At 49.2% G+C, this 21,694-nt stretch overlaps 1 protein-coding gene across 1 annotated transcript; it reads right to left on the reverse strand.

Annotated features, from left to right (window-relative positions):
* Positions 1–16,076: 16,076 nt before the first annotated feature.
* LOC128842544 (toll-like receptor 2) lies at positions 16,077–17,712 on the reverse strand. The gene is made up of 2 exons (XM_054038635.1): positions 16,828–17,712; positions 16,077–16,776 (listed from the first exon to the last, which is right to left on the reverse strand). Exons 1-2 carry the CDS (start codon positions 17,710–17,712, stop codon positions 16,363–16,365), a joined length of 1,299 nt encoding a protein of 432 aa, XP_053894610.1. The 3' UTR covers positions 16,077–16,362.
* Positions 17,713–21,694: the final 3,982 nt, after the last annotated feature.

A 21,694-nucleotide genomic window follows, 5' to 3' on the forward strand; every position in this document is an offset into this window, starting at 1 on the left:
TCTAGGGCTCAGTCTGGCTCCTGGATCAGCCTCTGGGTGCTGCCTGCCCCTGAGTCTAAGGAGAGGGGTGCAGGCCCCAGGCCTTTCCCCTTCCCAGCACAGACATGCAGAACCCACCGTACCTGTCCCGTGTCCAGACTAAAGATGCCGTCGAACGTGAAGCAGCCCTCCTGGAAAGACACAGCAGCTGGGTTAGCGCTTAGCCCTTCCTGCCTCTCACCCAGCCCCAGCACCTCCAAGCCCGGAGCTCTCCCATCCCACAGGGACCTCTGGGCTGTATTTCATCTCCCCGGGCCGGGTGCAGGAGGAATTGTAGCGGCCAAGCTCCAGGGGTTGGCAGCGTTGCACTGCACCGCGGGAAGCAGTTCCACAGCTGGGACCATGGCACAATTCTTACCTGCCAGGGCAGGGACTGAGCAGGCAGGAACCTGCTGCCCTTTGTTCCTGTGGGGCTGCGGGTGAGACGGACCCTGTCCGAGGGGAGCTAAGTGAGAGGGCTACATGGGAGGGGCTGAGAGCTGCACCAAGCCAGGCCATGAGAGAGTCCTGGGACTCAGCCCCCACCCCCCACCCCAATGGGTCAGGATTCCCTCAAGTCCCAAAGGCTGATTTGTAAGACAGCAGGTGTGCCCTGTGGGATGACTCTTGCTGCTTGAGGTGAGGCCTCTGTTGCTTCATCCTGTGCCTGGCTGGAGGGACCAGCCCAACACTGCCCCTGCATACAGCCATACTCCTGACACAGGCATCACAAGAGCATCCCCACCTTCCCTCCTCACTCCAGCTTGGGGCGAGTACCCTGCCCCGGACACCACCCAATCCTACCTGAATGTCCTTGTCTGCCTTATCTACGAAAATCAGCCGGCTGGAGTCTTCATTCACGACCCGGAAACTCTCCTGCTTCCCCGAGCCTGAAACGCCAAGTGAAGGGACAGCTCAGGGCCATTTACACACAGTCCGGGGGGCCAGGGGCACGAACACAGGATCAGGGATGTGATCAAGAAATAAACTATGGGAGACCCTGCTCCCTGGGGCCTGATCCGCTCCAGTTGGTCCACAGGGGCCACTCCCCTGGAACCAGCTGCAGTGAGGACTGGGATGTGCCACCCCACACAATACCTGCAGACTGGATCTCCTGGGCCTGGCAGCATCACCTGTGGCACACATGGAAGGCCTAGACAGCAGGGACATGAAGCCACACACCAGATGGGAATGAGCCAGGAAACAGGAGCGAGAGCAGAGTGACCTGACCCAACCTGCCATTCCCCAGGCACCGGGACTTTGGCGCACATGTGCCCATGGGTCTTTCACCTGTTGAGCCCAGGCTGCCCTCCATCCCCTTCCCAATTCCCCTTCGCAGGGAGCATCGGCCTCCTCCTGGTCCCCGCTGGGGAGCTGCAGCTCTTTGGGTTTAATCTCAGCTCATCCTCTCCTCGGGCTGGGGTGAGGAAGGTCACTGAGCCCTGCTGCTGCTGGCCCTGCCCAGCTGGTTTCCTGCAATGGTGTATGTGACGGGTTGGATCACAGAAATCCCCTTGGGAGCTGCCACCCAATGTGCAAAGACTACCTCTGCTTCTGTTTTCCCTGCCAGCTCAGGACTCCAGCACCCTGTCTTGCTGAGCCAGACACTCCCGTCTGGCTCCAGACACAGATCCAGGGTCTGAATCTCCTGTCCCAAAGCTGCAGGTTTACCTGAAAACAGCTCACAGTAGTGTGCTTGTCTTTAGCACTCAGATGTCCAACTCCCAATGGGGTCTAAACCCAGATAAATCCGTTTTACCCTGCATAAAGCTTATGCAGGGCAAACTCATAAATTGTTCGCCCTCTATAACACTGATAGAAAGATATGCACAGTTGTTTGCTCCCTCAGGTATTAATACATACGCTGAGTAAATTACTAAATAAAAAGTGATTTTATTAAATACAGACAGTAGGATTTAAGTGGTTCCAAGTAGTAACAGACAGAACAAAGTAAGTCACCAAGCAAAATAAAATAAAATGCGCAAATCTATGCCTAATCAAACTGAATACAGATAATCTCACCCTCAGAGATGCTTCAGTAAGTTTTTCTCAGACTGGACACCTACCAGGCCTGGGCACAATTCTTTCCCCGGGTACAGCTCTTGTTCCAGCTCAGGTGATAGCTTAGGGTTACCATATTTAGTGCCTCCGAAAGGAGGACACTCCATGGGGCCCCAGCCCCGCCCCAGCCCGTCCCCAATTCCGCCCCCTCCCCAAAGTCTCCGCCCCCTCCCTGCTTCCCGCGAACATTTGAGTCGCGGGAAGCCTGAAGCAGGTAAGGGGGGAGGGAGGGCGGAGGAGGCGCGGCCCACCCCCGCCCCCCGGCACCGCCGGTCCCCAGCCCGTCCCCCGAGCCTCCAGCCCGGCCCGGCACCGCCGGCCGAGCCCCCGAGCCCCCGGCCCGGCCCGGCCCCGCATGTCCGATTTTCCCGGACATGTCCGGCTTTTTGGGATTTCCCCCCGGACGGGGATTTGGAGCCCAAAAAGCTGGACATGTCCGGGAAAATCCGGACGTATGGTAACCCTATGATAGCTAGGGGATTCTTCATAATGGCTTCTCTTCTCCTCTCTGTTCTCTTCCACCCCTTTATATATCTTTTGCATAAGGCGGGAACCCTTTGTCCCTCTGGGTTTCCACCCCCTCCCCTCCCCCGGAAAAGCACCAGGTTAAAGATGGATTCCAGTTCAGGTGACATAATCACATGGGGGGGGAGGGATAGCTCAGTGGTTTGAGCATTGGCCTGCTAAACCCAGGCTTGTGAGTTCAATCCTTGAGGGGGCCACTTGGGAATCTGGGGCAAAATCAGTACTTGGTCCTGCTAGTGAAGGCAGGGGGCTGGACTCAATGACCTTTCAAGGTCCCTTCCAGTTCTAGGAGATGGGATATCTCCATTATTATTAAAATGTCACTGCAAGACTTTATTACTCACTTGCCAGCACACACATATACAGGAAGACTCACAGGTAAATACAGCCATCTGCAGACAATGGTCCTGTTAATGGGAGTCATCAAGATTCCAAACCATCATTAATGGCCCACACTTTACATAATTACAATAGGCCCTCAGAGTTATGTTTTATACTTCTAGTTTTAGATACAAGAGTGGTACATTTCTACAAATAGGATGATCACACTCAGTAGATTATGAGCTTTGTAATGATACCTTACAAGAGACCTTTTGCACAAAGCATATCCCATTTGCATTATAGTCACTTATCAAATTTTTATAAAACTATCCCAGTTACATTATATTCACTTATTATCATGTTTTTATAAAACCATATAGACTGCACGTCACAGAGTAGACATGAGCTGGCTTTGCTGCTGGCTCAGGCACAGAGGAGAGGCCTGAACACTGGCTGCTAAAGGAAATGAGATCCCGGCTGGCTGCAGCATGCTGGGTGTAACCGTCCCCGGGTTCCTGTTGCGCTGGGGGACCAGACGCTCCTGTCAGCAGTTCCCCTTTGCTGTGAACTGACAAAACTGCTTCCAAGTTCTGGCCTGAGCTTCCTGCACCTCCCCCATGGAGCCTGAGCCTGGCCAGCCCTTCACTCCGAGCCCCAGGCTGAGGAGAGGTGGGGTGCAGCCTCCCGAGTACCCTGCTGCCTCCACTCTCGCTCCACTTTAGGCACCAGTGGCTCAGAGAGCAAAGGGATGTTGTGTCCTCATTCTGCAGTGCCCCCCAGAGCCAGCTCGCCCACTTCTCCCCAGGCCCATCTCCTTCCTCCCCCTGTGCCCCCTTCATCATGTCCCGCTCCAGCTAACTCTGCATCTCCCTGTGGCTGCTCTTCGTGCCTAGCCTAGCTGCCTTATTGCCATTGTCACCATGGGGGCCTGGCCATGCCAGCTGGACACAGACCCCAGCTCCTTTCACAGCAGCAGCGGATGGGCTTGGCTTTTGGGTCCAGCTCCACAGAGAGATTTACCTGCTTCTCTCCCGTTGATTTCAAGGGCAGTTAGGTGCTTAACTGGGCCTACCAGGCTGGGCTGGATTTGAACCAGTCATCGGCTTCCCAGACCACTCCCCACTCCCACGCAGGAGCCAATCCCCTGACAAGACTAAACAAAGGGGCCTGATGAATTGTAGACACTCATGCCCTAGACTCCCCCTGCTGCTGGCTGCACAGGGCACTATACCTGCTGCGCGTCGGAGTCCCACTGCTGCTCGCACACATGCCTCCTGCTTGGCCTGGAAGAAAGCACACCATAGAGAGGTAAGGGCTTTTGCCCCAGGCCCAGCACGTCCAGGAGCAGACTGCTAGGGAACTGAAGGAGAAGCACAGGGGGAAGCTAGTTCCCTGGCTCCTAGTGCACCAGCCAGTTCCAGAGAGCACCTGGCTCCCGCTCACCACCAGCCCAAGAGGAGCTGGAAGCAACAGATCAGGTGTCAAAGCTGGACAAAAGGGACAGAGACAGGACAATGTGCAATGAGGGAGCCGCCTCTCCCAGACCTCCCCACTCTGGGTCCCTCAGCTAACCCCAGCAGCACTCACCTGCCCAGCGTCCATAGCCAACACTCTACTGCACTTTCCAGCCGGTGAGCATCTTTTCCACAGAAGGGCGGGGGGACAGGGAGATGAAGTTACCATGCATTTTTAATCTGTCTGGCCAGCCTGTCCTGATGCTCCTCAGGGGAGCAGAGGTAGGTGTAGGCTGCAGGTGGGGGGAGGGGTCTGCGCCAGTTGAGCACAAGCAGCAGGTGTGGACAGAGCTGGGGAGAGCAGCGCCCCAGCTTCAAGGGCAGAGCTGGGGGTGCGGGCACAAGGGCGGTTCCTTCAATGCCTCCCCCGCAGCACTCGGACAGCTGAAGTCATCTGCTTGTATGGCTGCAGCACCGTCAATAGGGCAACAGCAGAGCAATCTTCTCCCACACTGGCCCCCGGAGGTGCCTCAAACCAGCCCTGCGGGGCAACTTCTAGGGCTGAGAGGGGACTTCAGACTTCACAGCTCATTTCAGAGCTTGGCCCCTGCTATGACAGCCAACAGGGGGCCAGTAACAACAGGCATCTCTCCATTGGCACCCCCAACTCCTTTCACATTCCCCTGGCCCCATGCAATGACTTCTGGTCACTACCGAACTGGGCTGGATTCAAACTGATGGCTTAAATGTGAAAGTCTCTGGAGAAACCTCGTCGCCTCCAAACCTCATTAATTAATGACCTACCCTCCTTTTTATTTTTACTGTTATTCATTTGCCTCACTAGAGTGTCCTGGGTCCCCAGCCCTGGATCAGCACTCCACCATGCTAGACACTGTACAAACTGTACCAAAGAGATAGTCTTGCCTGGAAGAGTTTACAATCTAAACAAGAGACAGACTATGCTCTAGCAAATCCCCTCTGCACACCCTGAGCAGCTCCTCCAAGGATCATAGCATCAGTTGCATTCCATTAGTTTGTTGCTCCTGGGAAAGCCCCCTGAAACACATACCTCCCTTGTCTGAGTGTCCTGGGGTCTCACAGCAACCACGTGACCTTACTTGAGTGCCCTTCAGTATAACACCAAAAATAAACCACAAATACTTGGCTCTGTAACAGCAGAGCACAGCCCAGAGCAGGGCCCATGGCTACAGATGCTAATGAGCATTAATAAATCAATGAGCAGGAAATACTTCATTTTAAAAGAATAGATGATCACCAGACATAGGACTGGAAGGGACCTCGAGAGGTCATCTAGTCCAGTCCCCTGCACTCATGACAGGACTAATTATCTAGACCAGGGGTGGGCAAATTATGGCCCGCAGGCTGGATCTGGCCCCTCAAGGCTTTGGATCCGGCCTGCGGGATTGCCCCCTGTGGCACTGTGGGCCCCAAGCCGCTCTCAGAAGCGGCCGGCACCAGGTCCCTGCAGCCCCCGGGCGGGGTGGCAGAGGGCTCCATGTGTTGCCCTGAGCCCCCTCATACACCCCGCACCCCTCCTGCATCCCAACCCCCTGCCCTGAGCCCCCTGCTGCACCCCGCACCCCTCCTGCATCCCAACCCCCTGCCCTGAGCTCCCTGCTGCACCTCACACCCCTCATGCACCCCAACCCCCTTCCCTGAGCCCCCTCACCACGCACCCGTCCTCTGCCCCAATCCCTTGCCCTGAGCCCCTTCCTGCACACCGCACCCCTCCCACACTCCACACTTCCTCACGCACCCCAAACCCCTGCCCTGGCCCTGCATACAATTTCCGCACCCAGATGTGGCCCTCGGCCCAAAAAGTTTGCCAAGCCCTGATCTAGACCATTCCTGACAGGTGTTTGTGTAACCTTAGGGTTAGGGTTAGGGTTAGGGTTAGGGTTAGGGGTCTTAAAAATCTCCAATGATGGAGATTCCACAATCTCCCTAGGCAATTTATTCCAGTGCTTAACCATGCTGACAGTTAGGAAATTTTTCCTAATGTTCAACCTAAACCTCCCTTGCTACAATTTAAGCCCATTGCATCTTGTCCTATCCTCAGAGGTTAAGAAAAACAATTTTTCTTCCTCCTCCTTGTACCTTTTACATACTTGAAAACTGTTATCATGTCAATCTCAGTCCAAGTGTATACATTTTAATATATAAGGCAACACCTCCTCCCTTTTTTCCCTGCCAATCCTTCCTGAGCAAGCTGTACCCTTCTATACCAATATTCCAGTCGTGTATTATCCCACCAGGTCTCTATGATGCCAACTATGTCATAGTTGTGTTTATTTACTAGCATTTCGAGTGCTTCCTGCTTATTTCCCTTATTCCACATGCTAGATGGTGTCCTCCTTCTAGATGATGTTACGGTATCCTCTCACACTGAGGATACCACTCAATTGGGAGGGAACCCCTGTTATTAGGAAGAGACAGGTAATAATAGTGGGGGATTCAATTATTAGAAATATAGATAGTTGGGTTTGTGATGACTAGGAGAACTGCATAGTGCCCAGGAGATGACCAGGAGAAGCCTGCCAGGTGCGAAGGTTGTGGACCTCTTGAGACATCAAAATAAACTTGTTTGCAGTGCTGGGGAGAAGCTGGTGGTTGGGGTACATGTAGGTACCAGTGACATAGGGAAAGGTAGGAGAGAGGTCCTGGAGGCTAAATTCAGACTGATAGGTAAGAGATTAAAGTCCAGGACCTCCACGGCAGCATTCTCTGAAATGCTTCCAGTTCCACATCTAGAGTCAGTTAGACAAGCAGAACTGCAGAGAGGAACTCAATAGGTGGATGAGATGATGGTGTTGGGAGGAGGAATTTAGGTTTATTAGGAACTGGGGAATCTTTTGTGAAAGGAGGAGCTCAGACAGGAAGGATGGGCTCCACCTAAACCAAAATGGAACCAGATTGCTGGCATGTTTTTAAATTAAGGGCTGGGAGGAAGCTGACAAGTGAGAAGGAGCACACATTTCGGACAGAGACATCTCTTACAGGAGGGTTTATTAAAGGGGATACTCTATATCCTAGTCATGAGGAGAGGATAGAAGTAGATAAAGTACAGGAAGAAACTGAAGAGTAACAGTCAAATGAAAAGGAGTCCCATTCAATTACATCACAGGAAGGCAGACAACTAAATACTGATAAATTTTATAAGTGCTTGTTTACAAATGCAAGGCGTCTAAATACTAAACTGGGTGAACTTTAGTGCCTGGTATTAAATGAGGATATTGATATAATAGGCATGACAGAAACTTGGTGGAATGATGATAACCAATGGGACACCATAAAACTTACTGGAAAAATAGAGTAGTCATGCTGCTGGGGGAATGGCACTGTATGTGGAAGAAAGCATAAAGTCAAATAAAGTAAAAATCTTAAATGAATCAAACTGTACCACAGCATCTCTATGGATAGAAATTCCAAGCTTCAATAATAAGAATATAGCAGTAGGGATATACTACCGATCACCTGACCAGGATGGTGATAGTGACTATGAAATGCTCAGGGAGATTAGAGAGGCTACAAAAACAGAATACCCAATAATAATGGGGGATTTCAACTATCCCCATATTGACCTGGTAGATGTCACCTCAGGATGGGATGCAGAGATAACATTTCTAGACACCATTAATGACTGCTTCTTGGAGCAGCTAGTCCTGGAACCCACAAAGGGAGAGACAATTCTTAATTTAATCCTACATGGAGCACAGGATCTGGTCCAAGAACTGCTTGGTGTTAGAGACTATAATGTAATTAAATTTAACATCCTTGTAGGGAGGGAAATATCAAAGAAACCCATGACAGTAGCTTTTAACTTCAAAAAGGAGAACTACACAAAAATGAGGAAACTAATTAAATGGAAATTAAAAGGAACAGTCACAAGAGTGAAATGCCTTAAAAGCTGCATGGAAATTATTTAAAAACACCATAATAGAGGCTCAGACTAAATATATCCCCTGCCACCTAAATAAACAGTAAGAGGGCCAAAAAGATCCATCATGGCTAAAGAGCAGAGTAAAAGAGACAGTTAGACAAAAAGGCATCCTTTAAAAACTGGATGTCAAACCCTACTGAGAAAAATAGAAAGGAACATAAACGCTGGCGAGTCACATGTGAAACTATAATTAGGCAGGCCAAAAAACAAAACAAAAACAAAAAGGATGTGACAAGCAACTAGCAAAAGACACAAAAACTAACAGCAAATTTTTAAAGTACATTAGAAACAGAAAGTCTGCCCAACAATCAGTGGGGCTGATTAAGGTGCTAAAGGATCACTCAAAGAAGACATAGCTATGCAGAGAAGCTAAATGAATTCTCTGCATTGGTCTTCACTGCAGAGGATGTGAGGGAGAGTCCCATACCTAAGCCATTCTTTTTAGATGACAAATCTGAGGAACTGTCCCAGATTGAGGTATCTATAGAGGAGGTTTTGGAATAAATTGATAAATTAAACAATAAGAAGTACTAGGAGTAGATGGTCCCAAGAAGGAATTGAAATATATAATTGGAGAACTATTACAAGTAGTATATAGCCTATTGCTTAAATCAGCCTCTGTACCAGATGATTGAAGGATAGCTAACACTCATAACACCCATTTTTAAAAAAGGCTACAGAGGCAATCCTGGCAATTACAGGCCGGTAAGCCTAACTTCAGTACCAGGCAAACTGATTGAATGAATAATTCAATTATTGATATGGATTTATATCAATTAATTACTGATTAATAATGAACAGAATCATACGACACATAGATGAACACAATATGTTGGGGAAGAGTCAATACAGCTTTTGTAAAGGGAAATCATGCCTCACCAATCTATTAGAATTATTTAAGGGGGTCAACAAACATAGACATGGGTGATCCAGCTGATATTGTGTATTTGGATTTTCAGAAAGCCTTGTCAAGGTCCCACACCAAAGTAAGGAGTCATGGGATAAGAGGGAAGGTCGTCTCATGGATCAGTAACTGGTTAAAAGACAGGAAACAAAGGATAGGAATAAATTGTCAGTTTTCACAATGGAGAGTGATAAATAGTGGGGTTCCCCCAAGGATTTGTACGGGGACCAATTCTGTTCAACATATTCATAAATGATCTGGAAACAGGGGTAAACTGTGAGGTGGCAAAGTTTGAAAATGATACAAAATTACTCAACACAGCTGAGTCCAAAACTGACTGTGAAGAGTTACAAAGGGATCTCATAAAACAAAGTGACTGGGTAAAAAAATGGCAGATGAAATTCAATGTTACTAAGTGCAAAGTAATGCACACTAGAAAAAATAATCCCAACTATACATACAAAACAATGGGGTCTAAACTAGCTGTCATCACTCAAGAAACGAGGAGGGATAGCTCAGTGGTTTGAGCACTGGCCTACTAAAACCAGGGTTGTGAGCTCAAACCTTGAGGGGGCCATTTAGGGATCTGGGGCAAAAATCTGTCTGGGGATTGATCCTGCTTTGAGAAGGGGATTAGACTAGATGACCTCCTTCGGTCCCTTCCAACCCTGGCATTCTATGAATCTTGGAGTCATTGTAGCTAGTTCTTGAAAACATCTGCTTAATGTGCAGTGGTAGTCAAAAAAGCTAACAGGAACCATTAGGAAAGTGATAGATAATAAGACAGAAAATATCATAATGTCACTATATAAATCCATGGTATGCCCACACTTTGAATACTGTGTGCAGTTCTAGTCACCCCATCTCAAAAAAGATATATTAAATTGGAAAAAGTACAGAGAAGGGCAACAAAAATGCTTAGGGGTATAGAGCAGCTTCCATATGAGGAGAGATTAAAAAGACTGGGACTGTTCATCTTAGAAAAGAGATAACTGGGGAGGAAGATATAGTAGAGGTCTATAAAATCATGATTGGTGGAGAATGTGAATGAGGAAATGTTATTTACTCCTTCTCATAACACAAGAACCAGGAGTCACCCAATTAAATTAATAGGCAGCAAGTTTAAAACAAACATAAGGAAATACGTCTTCGCACAGTTAACCGGTGGAACTGGTTGACAGGGGAAGTCGTAACAATCAAAGTATAACTGAGTTAAAAAAACAAGTAGATAAGTTCCTGGAGGATAGGCCAATCAATGGCTATTAGCCAGGATGGTCAGGGATGCAACCCCAATGTTCTGGGTGTCCTTAAACCTCTGACTGCCAGAGGTTGGCACTCAGTGACATAGGATGGATCACTCAATAAATTGCCCTGTTCTGTTGATTCCCCCTGAAGCATGTGGCATCGGCCACTGTTGGAAGCAGGGCCAGCTCTAGGCACCAGCAAAGCAAGCAGGTGCTTGGGACGGCAAATTTGCAGGGGCGCAAGAATCCAGCATGAGAGCTGAGAACCAACAGGTGGCCCTGGGAGCTGTAGTTCCTTGGTTAGCTCCCTGCCTATAGAGCCAGCCCTGGAGCAGGGAAAGAACTACATTTCCCACCATTCCCTTGGCCACTAGCAACAGGAAAGGGAGGGGGAAGCAGTGTAGAAAACTGAAACCTCATGCTGCAGCTTGCTGTAAATGGTAGGAACAGAGCCAGCTCTGATTTTTTTGCTGCCCCCCCACCTCAGCGCTGGGCTCCCCCCGCGCCCCTGTGTTGCCCCAGCCCTGGACTCTCCCCTGCTGCCCCAGCTCTGGCCCCCACCTGCACCACCCCTGCTGCCCCAGCCCTGGATTCTCCCCCCACCCGCATCTCCTGCCACCCCAGCCCTGGCCCCCACCCGCACCCCCTGCTGCCCCAGCCCTGGGCTCTCCCCCCACCCGCACCTCCTGCCACCCCAGCCCTGGGCTCTTCTCCCCCCCTGCACCCGCACCCCCTGCCGCCCCAGCTCTGGCCCCCACCCGCACCTCCTGCCGCCCCAGCCCTGGGCTCTCCCCCAAAGAAAGAATTGGGTGGACTAAATGGACATTGCACCTCTCTATCTGAAGCCTAGCAAGGCAGGTACGTGGATCCCACTAGAATTTAAAATGAAAAGTAAGGGAGGGGAAGGCTCTACTAGACTGGGCAGCTTTAGATACAGTACCAGGCACATAGGAGGATTTACACTTCTGAGCCATGGAAGCAGAAATTGACTTTTTTTTTCCAGATATAGCTAATATTCAGAAAGGGAATCCAGCACCTGCCTTCCAGATTTGAACATTCTCAAAATTCAGGAGTGCTCAAGCTCAATTTGGGCAGCTGTTACTTCATTTCTCCCAAATCAAATATACTGATCCACTGTAACTTGCTATAGGAAAAAGTAGAATAAATTGAGCAAGAAATGCTTCCCAGTGGTTATTAGGACTGGAATTGCTATTTTCAGCAGCCATTGCTTTTTTATTATTATTAATATTTTTTTTAAGTTTTAGTTTTATTTGTTTAAAAGGAAGACAGTGATATTGCATTGGCAAATTCCCCATAGAAACAAAGAATGGAACAAAAGAATAATAAAGGCACCTCAACTTTTCCTCATTTATGTAGGACAGTCTTATAATATGCATCCAGATAGCCTTCAGTCACACAAGCTGAAAATTGTTCCACTTTACTGCAGTTCTGTAACCATATGGGAACCAATCCTGTCTGTGTTCTGTGCACATCCAAAATTCCTGCTGAATGACCCGCCCTGGGAGCGAGTTACCAGTGATCCAGGGCTGGGGCGGCAGGAGGGTGCAGTGGGCGGGGGGAGGAGGGGGGCAGCCAAAATTTTTTTTTGTTTGGGGCAGCAAAAAACCTAGAGCCGGCCCTGGTCGAAAGACAGGCTACTGGGCTGTCTGACGCAGTACTGCCATTCTTATGTTGCTGAAATGTATCCCAATGATTGTGAGGCTTTTAGCAGAGAATGCTGCAGCAACTCAGACACTGGAGCCTGTCAATCCAGTTAAAGCAGTCACTAGTGATGTTATTACAATCCGTTTTCTATGGCAGCAGTAAGAGGCAAACAACCTCAATCCAGCACTCATTTATTATTAATGCTAGGTTTGGCATGTGACCTTCATGTACAATGGGGCTATGGGAAAAAGGGACTATGTAAAACTGGCACCTTCCCACTCCACGGATCTGCTCCCTGGGCATCTCAGGCCCAGCCACTCAAGTCTCACTGTTATTTACCCTCTAAGAGCCACAGCAGCTTTGGGAGAGAGAGCAGAAGTCTATCCGTCTCGTGCATTATCAGTGACACTGCTAGCTCCATTTCAGCTGCAAACTCTTCCCTCCCAGGGGCACTGTAAGAAGCAGAGGAACAGGGGGGCTTTTGGAGTCAGTGCAGCTGGATTCCATTCTTCCACATGCAGAGAGCAGCCATCCACTTTCAGTCTGGACTGCTTTTATTTTAGGTTAATCAATAACAAGGAAGTACAAAGTAAAGTCCCACGAGAGAGCCCTCCACCCCCCGGGTGTGTCCCTGTCCCCCTCTAGGACACACTGCCCTGAGCTGTATGTGCCAGCCCAGATCCTGCACGGTACCAGATGCCTAGCTTCATCAATTTCTATGGGAGTTAGGCACCTAAACACTAATGGCTGCCTGTCTCTGTAGACAGCAGAGGCCTTGGAGGCAGTACACGAAAAGAAAGGCATAATAGTCAATGAAATAACCCGTGCACTGAGAGTTGGAAAAATAATTGCTTGACTTTTAAAGCGAGTCCATTGGGCCAAATTCTGCTCTCATTACTTGGGTGTAAAATGAGGAGTAAGTCAGTGTACCTGAGAGCAGAATCTACATTCTTTATTATAGCTAACACTAAGGCCTTGTCCCCACACAAGTTGTACCACTTTAACTATACTAACATAGTGAATGTGTATAACCCCTGCAACGGGTTGGATCACAGAAATCCCCTTGGGAACTGCCAACTGATGTGCCAAGACTACTTCTGCCCCTGCTTTCCCTGCCAGCTCGGGACCCCAGCACCCTGTCTTGCTGAGCCAGACATGCCTGTCTGCTCCAACACAGACCCAGGGTCTGAATTACTTGCCCCAAAGCTGCAGACTTAACTGAAAGCAGCTTACAGAAGTGTTCTTGTCTTTAACACTCAGATGCCCAACTCCCAATGGGGTCTAAACCCAAATAAATCCGTTTTATCCTGTATAAAGCTTACACAGGGTAAACTCATAAATTGTTCGCCCTCTATAACACTGATAGAGAGATATGCACAGCTGTTTAGCCCTCCCAGGTATTAATACATACTCTGGGTTAATTAATAAGTAAAAAGTGATTTTATTAAATACAGAAAGTAGTATTTAAGTGGTTCCAAGTAGTAACAGATGGAACAAAGTGAATTACCAAGCAAAATAATATAAAACACGCAAGTCTATGTCTAATACAGTAAAAAAACTGAATACAGATAAGATCTCACCCTCAAGATGTTTCAATACGTTTCTTTCACAGACTGGATGCCTTCCTAGTCTGGGCACAATCCTTTCCCCTGCTACAGCCCTTGTTCCAGCTCAGGTTGTAGCTAGGGGATTCCTCATGATGGCTGCTCCATTTTCTCTGTTCCACTCACTTATATATCTTTTGCATAAGGTGGGAATCCTTTGTCCCTCTGCCCCCCCCCCCCCAAATAGAAAAGCACCAGTCTAAAGATGGATTCCAGTTCAGGTGACATGATCACATGTCACTGTAAGATTTCATTACCCACTTGCCAGCACACATGTGTACAGGAAGACTTACAGGTAAAACAGAGCCAAATGCAGTCAATTGTCCTGGTTAATGGGAGTCATCAAGATTCCAAACCACCATTAATGGGCCACACTTTGCATAATTACAATAGGCTCTCAGAGTTATATTTCATATTTTTGTTTCAGATACAAGAGTGGTACATTTATACAAATAGGATGATCACACTCAGTAGATTATAAGCTTTGTAATCAGGGCTGGCTCTAGGTTTTTTGATGCCCCAAGCAAAAAAAAATTTGGCTGCCACCCCACCCCTGGGCTCTCACCCCCACCCCACCCGCACCCCCCTGCCACCCTAGCCCTGGGCTCCCCCCCACCAGTGCTGACTCCGCCCACTCCCCCCTCGCCTCCAGCCGGTTCAGCACTGGCAGGGTCGGGATAAGCAGTGGGGCTCCCAGGCCGCGCCTCAGCCCAGGGTCCCTCCAGCCAGGGCTCCCGCCTCCAGGACCGGCCGGGACCCGGGAGTGCAGAGCTGGGGGACCACCCTGGCAGGGGGCTGAGGAGCCAGGGCAGGGTAGCCCCAGAGAGAGCGGAGCCCCGGAGAGTGGGACGCGAGCCCGCACAGCAGCGCACCACCCTCTTTGGCCCTGCTGCTGCTTCTGGCCGCCCTGCCGCAGTCCCTGGGCGGCTCGGGCCACTTCGCCCAGCCCCAGCTGCGGTGCTGGGGGAGTGGCCGCCCTGCGGCATCTGCAGGCAGCTCCGTGTGCCCCGAGGGGTGGCATGTGACGAAGTGGGAATGTTCTTGATGTGTTATTTGAATGCTAAGTGGGGAGTGTTGACCTGGGAAGGTTGCAGGGGAGTTTTGCTTGGGCTGCCTGCATTGGGGAAGGGAGCATACCTGAGCATGTAACCTGAGAACCCAGGAGGGGGGTTGGAGGCCAGGTGACACCGCTGCCTGGGAAACTGGACAAAGGACACAAAGGCTGGGGGAGGAGCCAGGAAAAGGCCAGAAAGGAGGGGGCCGAAGGGTGTGTTGAGATGGACCTAACTAAAGGGGGAGGGGGCTGTTGTCGGTACCGGCAAGACCTGTTTTGGACTGTGTTTCTGTTGTCTAAATAAACCCTCTGTTCAACTGGTTAGCTGAGAGTCATGGTGAATCTCAGGAAGCCGGGGGTGCAGGGCCTGTTCTCCCCCACACTCAGTGACACGGCCCCCGGCCTAAGTGTCCCCAGCTAGGAGCCTGCCCGGCCCAGCCACAAGGTGCGGGCACTGCTCCCCCGCGGCGCAAACCGCAGCGGCCCCAGGGCGACGCGCTGCTGCTGCCAGGGCCAGCTTTAGGCTTTTGCCGCCCGAAGCAAAAAAAGGAAAAAAAAAAAAAGACGGCCAGAATGCCGCCCTTGAAAATGTGCCGCCCCAAGCACGTGCTTGGTTTGCTGGTGCCTAGAGCCGGCCCTGTTTGTAATGATACCTTACAAGAGACCTTTTGCATGAAGCACATTCCAGTTACATTAGCATATTTTCATAAAATCATATAGAGTGCAACGTCACAACCCCCACAGTGGATGCAGTGATACTGGTATAAAGGTGCTTTTGCTGGTCCAGTTTGGGTTGGGGAATAAGCTACATCAGTATAAGCACATTTATACCTACTACAACTGTGTCCACACTAGAAGCAGTACCAGTATGACTATATTGGTAAAAAAACAAACAACCCCCCCCCGCTCCAAGTAATCTAGTAACTTCTATCTGGACACAGTCTATGTGTAGAGCTGGCCCAAGTGAATAGGGCAGAAGGGAGTACATTCTCCTCCTGAGAACACTGGAGGCAGCTGGGAGACAGAGGAATTCAACTAACTTGTGGACGTTACAAGCTAGAGAGTCTGCTTGAATAAAGAATTCGGTCTCCTCTTTCTGGCTTGTTCACTCTGCTCCAGGATATGCGAGACAGCATGAATGGGGAGCCCCATAACATCAATGGGGAACAGTTACTTTTCTGATCACACCTGTGCTTTAAAGCGATGCCAAAAACCTGTCTGGTACCTCAGATGTCTGCAACCATCCAGCATACGATCCCCACAGAGCAGGGGGAGGGCAGGGGCAGGGGCAGTGCTCAGGGGTTCCCTCCTGAAGGAACGGCCTGCACTTGATGTCTCTGTCAATTTAGTCCTGGGGAGCTGGCTAGATGTCTGCTCTTCCTAGCCCATTAGGCTGGGTGGCAGCCCCAGGATAGGCTGCCCCCTCAGGCAGCGGTGCTTTAGTGCAACTTGGTCATCAAGATCATATGCATTTGCAGGCAGTGATGTTCTACAGCCCCTGTCCTGCCTTGTGAAGGACAGAGCCTTTGTGGTCAAAGCCTAGCTGCTGGCTTAGCCAGACCGTGTTTTACGTCTGGCAAAGCAAATGATCCCAGCCAAACAGCTCAGTACAAGAAGTACAGTGACAGGAATTATCACAATGGCCTTGTTGCACTGCAGCACTGAAGCAGGCACATTCTTCACCAGGGTGCCCTGGTAATGAGATGGGGATTCACATGTGTAGTCCTGAGGCCAGTCGGGCATCAAAGACTCCATGCTCGCCAAGGCCTGGATCTCACTGGCACCCGCACATGAACAGTTGTAGAGATTCCGACCTGCCCTTAGGCTCTGCAGGTGTCTCAGAGACTGCAGCTCATCCCTTGGGAGGTATGAGATCAGGTTTCCATCTAGACTGAGGACTTCTAAAGCAGGATAGTTTTTGGCTGAGGGGACAGCATGCAGCCTGTTATTGGACAGGTGGAGTTTCTTCAGGAAGGGGAGTGCAAGGTCTAGAGCATGAAGGTTATTGGAACTCACATCTAATACTTCAACATTGGGGGGCAGAGGCAGGGCGATGTGATCTAAGCCTGTGGTGGACAAGTTGAGGATGCGGAGGGATGGCTGCCACTGACATGAGGAGGAGGGGATAGCCAGGAGGTCATTCTGACTCAGGTCTAAGTGGACGAGCTTCTCCAGCTGGTGCAGCATTTCACACATGGTGTAGAAGGAGCTCAGATTGTTGCGATGGAGTTTTAATACTTGGAGTTGTGGGAAAGCCCCCTGGCAAAACGAAGGCCTCATGCTCTGGTCCTGGAGGTAGTTTTCCGACACATCCAGATAGCGTAAGGTTCTGAAAACCTTGCCAATGCTGCATGGAATGTAGGTGACCTGAGACTGTGTCACAGTCAGATTCTGCAAGGTCTCCAGCCACCTACTCAGGTGGGCAAAGTCTTTGTCTCTCTCAGCCAGGGAGGCAGAGGTCACATTATGAAAGCGTAATGAGGAGACAGGTAGATTCAACCTGTCCATCTGGAACCAGCTGGCATTTCCAAGGAAAGTGCAGCTTTCAAACTCGATATCTGTAATATGCATGTTGTAAGTGAACTTCATGACGGCTGCCAAGAGAACTTCCGGCACTAGGAGATCTCCAAAGACAATCTTGGTCACCTGCAGCGTCTGCAGAATGTCGAGCACCTGTTGATTTACTGTTCTTGATGCAAAACCTACATATTTCTCCAAGTTTCCTCCTCGAAGCTCAAAGACAAAGGCAGGTAAGCACTGAAAGAGGTTTCCCCCATTTTCCAGATCCAAAAGAGAGCAGGTGCAGTGACTTTGGGACTTATTGAAGGAGCAGTCACCTACTACCTCAGAGAGTTTCAATCCTATGAGCAGGATTACCACAAACAGCTGAGTGATGTGCATGATGAATAGCCTAGAAAACAGAAGAGCAAGAGTAAAGCCCAGGCCTTTGCTGTTACAGAGCTGGGGCTGCAAGCAGCAACATTCAGTGAAGCCAATGGGAGGCAAGGGGTGGTCCCCAGAGCCTTTGCTCCATGCAATACAAGCACCAGAACAAGGCTAGGATTATTCACAGCACATTGTTCCTGAGTCCAGTACGGGGCACCAATAGAAGGGCACGTGGGCATTCCCCCTGCACAGCAACCTCTGAGGAGAATGAGGGTGGAAGAGAGCTAGATGAGAGCGAGTCCAGACTTCGGTGAGAGCTACTGCCTTGGACTCAGGGATTGAGCTGCTGCTTGCTGGCACTACTGGAAAGCCTCAGTGCTGGGTATGTTTTAGCCAGTTCCTTCTACCAGTAATGGAGTGCTTGTTCAGTGAGTGCTGTTAGCTCAGGCTCATCTCCAAGGCACTGGGAGGAAGGTGGGTGGCCTCTATTACTAGTCACACAACCTGTCAGTGACGTGACACCACGTGAAACCCTGGTCCCATTCAAATCCAGGGCAAAACATCCATTGGCTACAATGGAGCTTCCAGCATCAGTCTCATCTGGAAGCCAACAGAGCTAAATTGAGGATCTGGCCCCCAAAGTTTTAGGAGATGTCACAGCCAAGTCCAGAGATGGGTCTGAACCATAAAGTTCAGGCCTGAACTCAGCTTCAGATTTGCCCAAAGGCCAGAGGAGATACTCAGCTCCATGGTGTCTCTAGTTACATTGTATCTTCACAAGGATTCTTACCTAGATCTGGTTTAAGTGCCAGCAGTGATTCCTCATTCTCCTCGCCCCAGTGAACGTGTAGCAGCCAGTGGAGGAGAGTCGGTATTTCACCCCAGACAAAGCCTGTTTCTCTTCACAGGCAGAGCTGTTCCTCACCCTGCCAGCAGCCCCATTTGGATGGGAATCTGCCCATCTCCCACCCCTCAACAGTCCCCTCCAGCAAAGAGAGCTGCTTCGTCCCACCCAGTCATGAAGGACTTCTCAACACTCGAGTGCCAATTTGAATCCTGTGCACCAGAGGAGGCTGCGACATCCTAGGCTGGGGAAACTCCTCCTATAAGTGCCCTGGCAAACCCATGGGCACAGCAGGAGGAGATGTTAGAAATGGCAAATCACACAAGAGAAAGTATGGTCTAGTGGTCAGAGCCCAGGACTGGGGATCAGTGACTCCCTTCTTTTATTCAAAGCTCTGACAGTGGCTCACTGTGCACCCTTGGGAAGGTTAGTTCACCTCTCAATACCTCAGTTTCCCTATCTCAAACTGGAGTTCTAACAATTACCAACCTCACGGGGAATGGTAAGGGATCATTCGGTAATATCCATACAACACTGGGAATGTGTAAACTGTAGGGTCTGGTTATTCTATGTGACTGAGTGACCCTGATCAGGACTGTCTATGGGCAGTCCGAAAAGTGCCAGCAGTTAAAGAGTTAAAAGCTGGTAAAAAATGCTTTGTTTGTTTTGCAGAGGTGTATTTCTCAGGTGTCCCTGCATGACTGGGGGAGTGATCACATTTCATCAGCATTACAGACTCACCTGCAATATTTTCCTGCCAAGGAAGCAGCTCGATTCCTTTAGCTTTTGGGGCGTCCTTGATTAAGATGTCAGTGGTTTTCTCTTGTCAGCAGCTTTACTCTCCTGCATGGGATCCTCCTTCACTCAAAACTCTTCACTCACTGTACTCACTGTCAGACAGAGTTTCCCAGTTGCTACTTCCTTTTGCACAAATCTATTCTGTTTGTTTCCCGAAACAGAAATGCTGTTGGGAAATACTAATGGGTGTAAAGTTTCAGAGTAACAGCCGTGTTAGTCTGTATCCGCAAAAAGAAGAACAGGAGTACTTGTGGCACCTTAGAGACTAACAAATTTATTAGAGCATAAGCTTTCGTGGTGGGCTGTAGTCCACGAAAGCTTATGCTCTAATAAATTTGTTAGTCTCTAAGGTGCCACAAGTACTCCTGTTCTTCTTTTTAATGGGTGTAAGGCATTTCATAATCCTACCCAAATCCTCCACACCCAGAATGCTGTCTTGACCAGCAGTGGGCTGCCCAACCCACAGAAAGGGGGAGAACTGGGTTTCCTGTGCTCCGCTGCCCAGAAAGCTAAGGAAATCTTGCTTTGATTTCCTTATAGCATGCTTCTGCTCTGAAAAGTACCTCTGTCCAAATGGCATTGCAGGGTTCTAGGTTTGTCTGACTCCAGATCCAGTCTGCTCCAGTTGCATGTAAATAGGTAGTTTTTCTAAGTGCTAGCCCTGCAAACTCTACCAAGGGGAACAGGGAGACAAGTGGGGCTCATATATGCATCGACAACTAACCATGAGCCATCCGCGGTGAATTATAGGGGCCACCAAAACTGCAGCTTGACCTAAATTACCTCGACTGGGTAAGGGTTTCCTGGTGATGTACTCAAGAGCATAGGCGCCGACTCCATGGGTGCACCAGGGCTGGAGCACCCACGGGGAAAAATTAGTGGATGCTCCGCACCCACCGGCAGCCAAGCTCCCCCCTCCTTGCCTCCTTCTCCCTCCCCCCCCCGAGTGCGCTGAGTCCCTGCTCCTCCCCTTCCCTCCCAGCGCTTCCAGCCCCCCCGCCACCTAAGCAATTAATCGCCATTAATCGCACTGTTAGCAGAGTTTAAACTAGGGCTATCAAGCGATTAAAATTTTTTATCGCGATTAATCGCACAATTAAAAAAATTAATCATCATTAATCGCACCGTTAAACAATAATAGAATACCATTCATTTAAATATTTGTGGATGTTTTCTACATTTTCAAATATATTGATTTCAATTACAATACAGAATATGAAGTGTACAGTGCTCACTTTATATTTATTTTTGATTACAAGTATTTGCACTGTAAAAAAACCAAAGGAAATAGTATTTTCCAATTCACCTAATACAAGTACTGTAATGCAATCTCTTTATCATGAAAGTTGAACTTACAAATGTAGAATTATGTAAAAAAAAACCTGCATTCAAAAATAAAACCATGTAAAATTTTAGAGCCTGCAAGTCCACTCAGTCCTACTTCTTGTTCAGCCAATCGCTCAGACAAACAAGTTTGTTTACATTTGCAGGAGATAATGTTGCCCGCTTCTTGTTTACAATGTCACCTGAAACTGAGAACAGGTGTTCTCATGGCACTGTTGTAGCCAGCGTCAAAAGATATTTACATGCCAGATGCGCTAAAGATTCAGATGTCCCTTGATGCTTCAGCCACCATTCCAGAGGACATTCGTCCATGCTGATGATAAGTTCTGCTCGATAACAATCCAAACTAGTGTGGAATGATGCATTTTTATTTTCATTATCTGAGTCAGATGCCACCAGCAGAAGGTTGATTTTCTTTTTTGGTGGTTTGGGTTCTATAGCTTCCACATCGGAGTGTTGCTCTTTTAAGACTTTTGAAAGCATGCTCCACACGTCATCCCTCTCAGATTTTGGAAGGCACTTCAGATTCTTAAACCTTGGGTCCAGTGCTGTATCTATCCTTAGAAATCTCACATTGATACCTTCTTGGACTCAGCAGCAGTACAGCATATTCAGCAGGGGTAGCCTCTCTCTGCCATAAGTGGAGGTACAAATCCCAGACTGATGTAATTGAATGACTCTCATAAGTGTATACTACAATCATGATGGGAACATTTACTGGCAAATGTTAGAAATAACATGAAATAGCCATAGAACCATAAACGTAGAGCAAACAGCTAGAGCCCTTCCCTCATGATCACCAGCGGTGTTGGTGAATTTACTTGAGAAAAGAGTTTCAAGGCATGAATCAAATCCCTCAGTAATACAGCCCCATAGTCACTATCTGGACTAGAAACTCTTGGAAGGAGTGGCACAAATAACACCTGGCTAACAGGCAGTGCCACATACTGTGCAGTTCACCAAAGGAGCCCAGGGAAAAAAGCAGAAAGCGGAGTGCAGCACAATTCCCTA

Source organism: Malaclemys terrapin, chromosome 8 (genome assembly GCF_027887155.1).
Source record: "Malaclemys terrapin pileata isolate rMalTer1 chromosome 8, rMalTer1.hap1, whole genome shotgun sequence".
NCBI classification, from domain to species: Eukaryota; Metazoa; Chordata; order Testudines; family Emydidae; genus Malaclemys; species Malaclemys terrapin.

Excerpts from the sequence above, each read along its gene's own strand:
- LOC128842544 (XM_054038635.1), bottom strand. The coding sequence starts at position 17,712 with ATGCACATCACTCAGCTGTTTGTGGTAATCCTGCTCATAGGATTGAAA. Across the intron at positions 16,777-16,827 it reads CCAATGTTGAAGTATTAGAT|AAACTCCACCTGTCCAATAA; the intron begins GTGAGTTCCAAT and ends CCCTTCCTGAAG.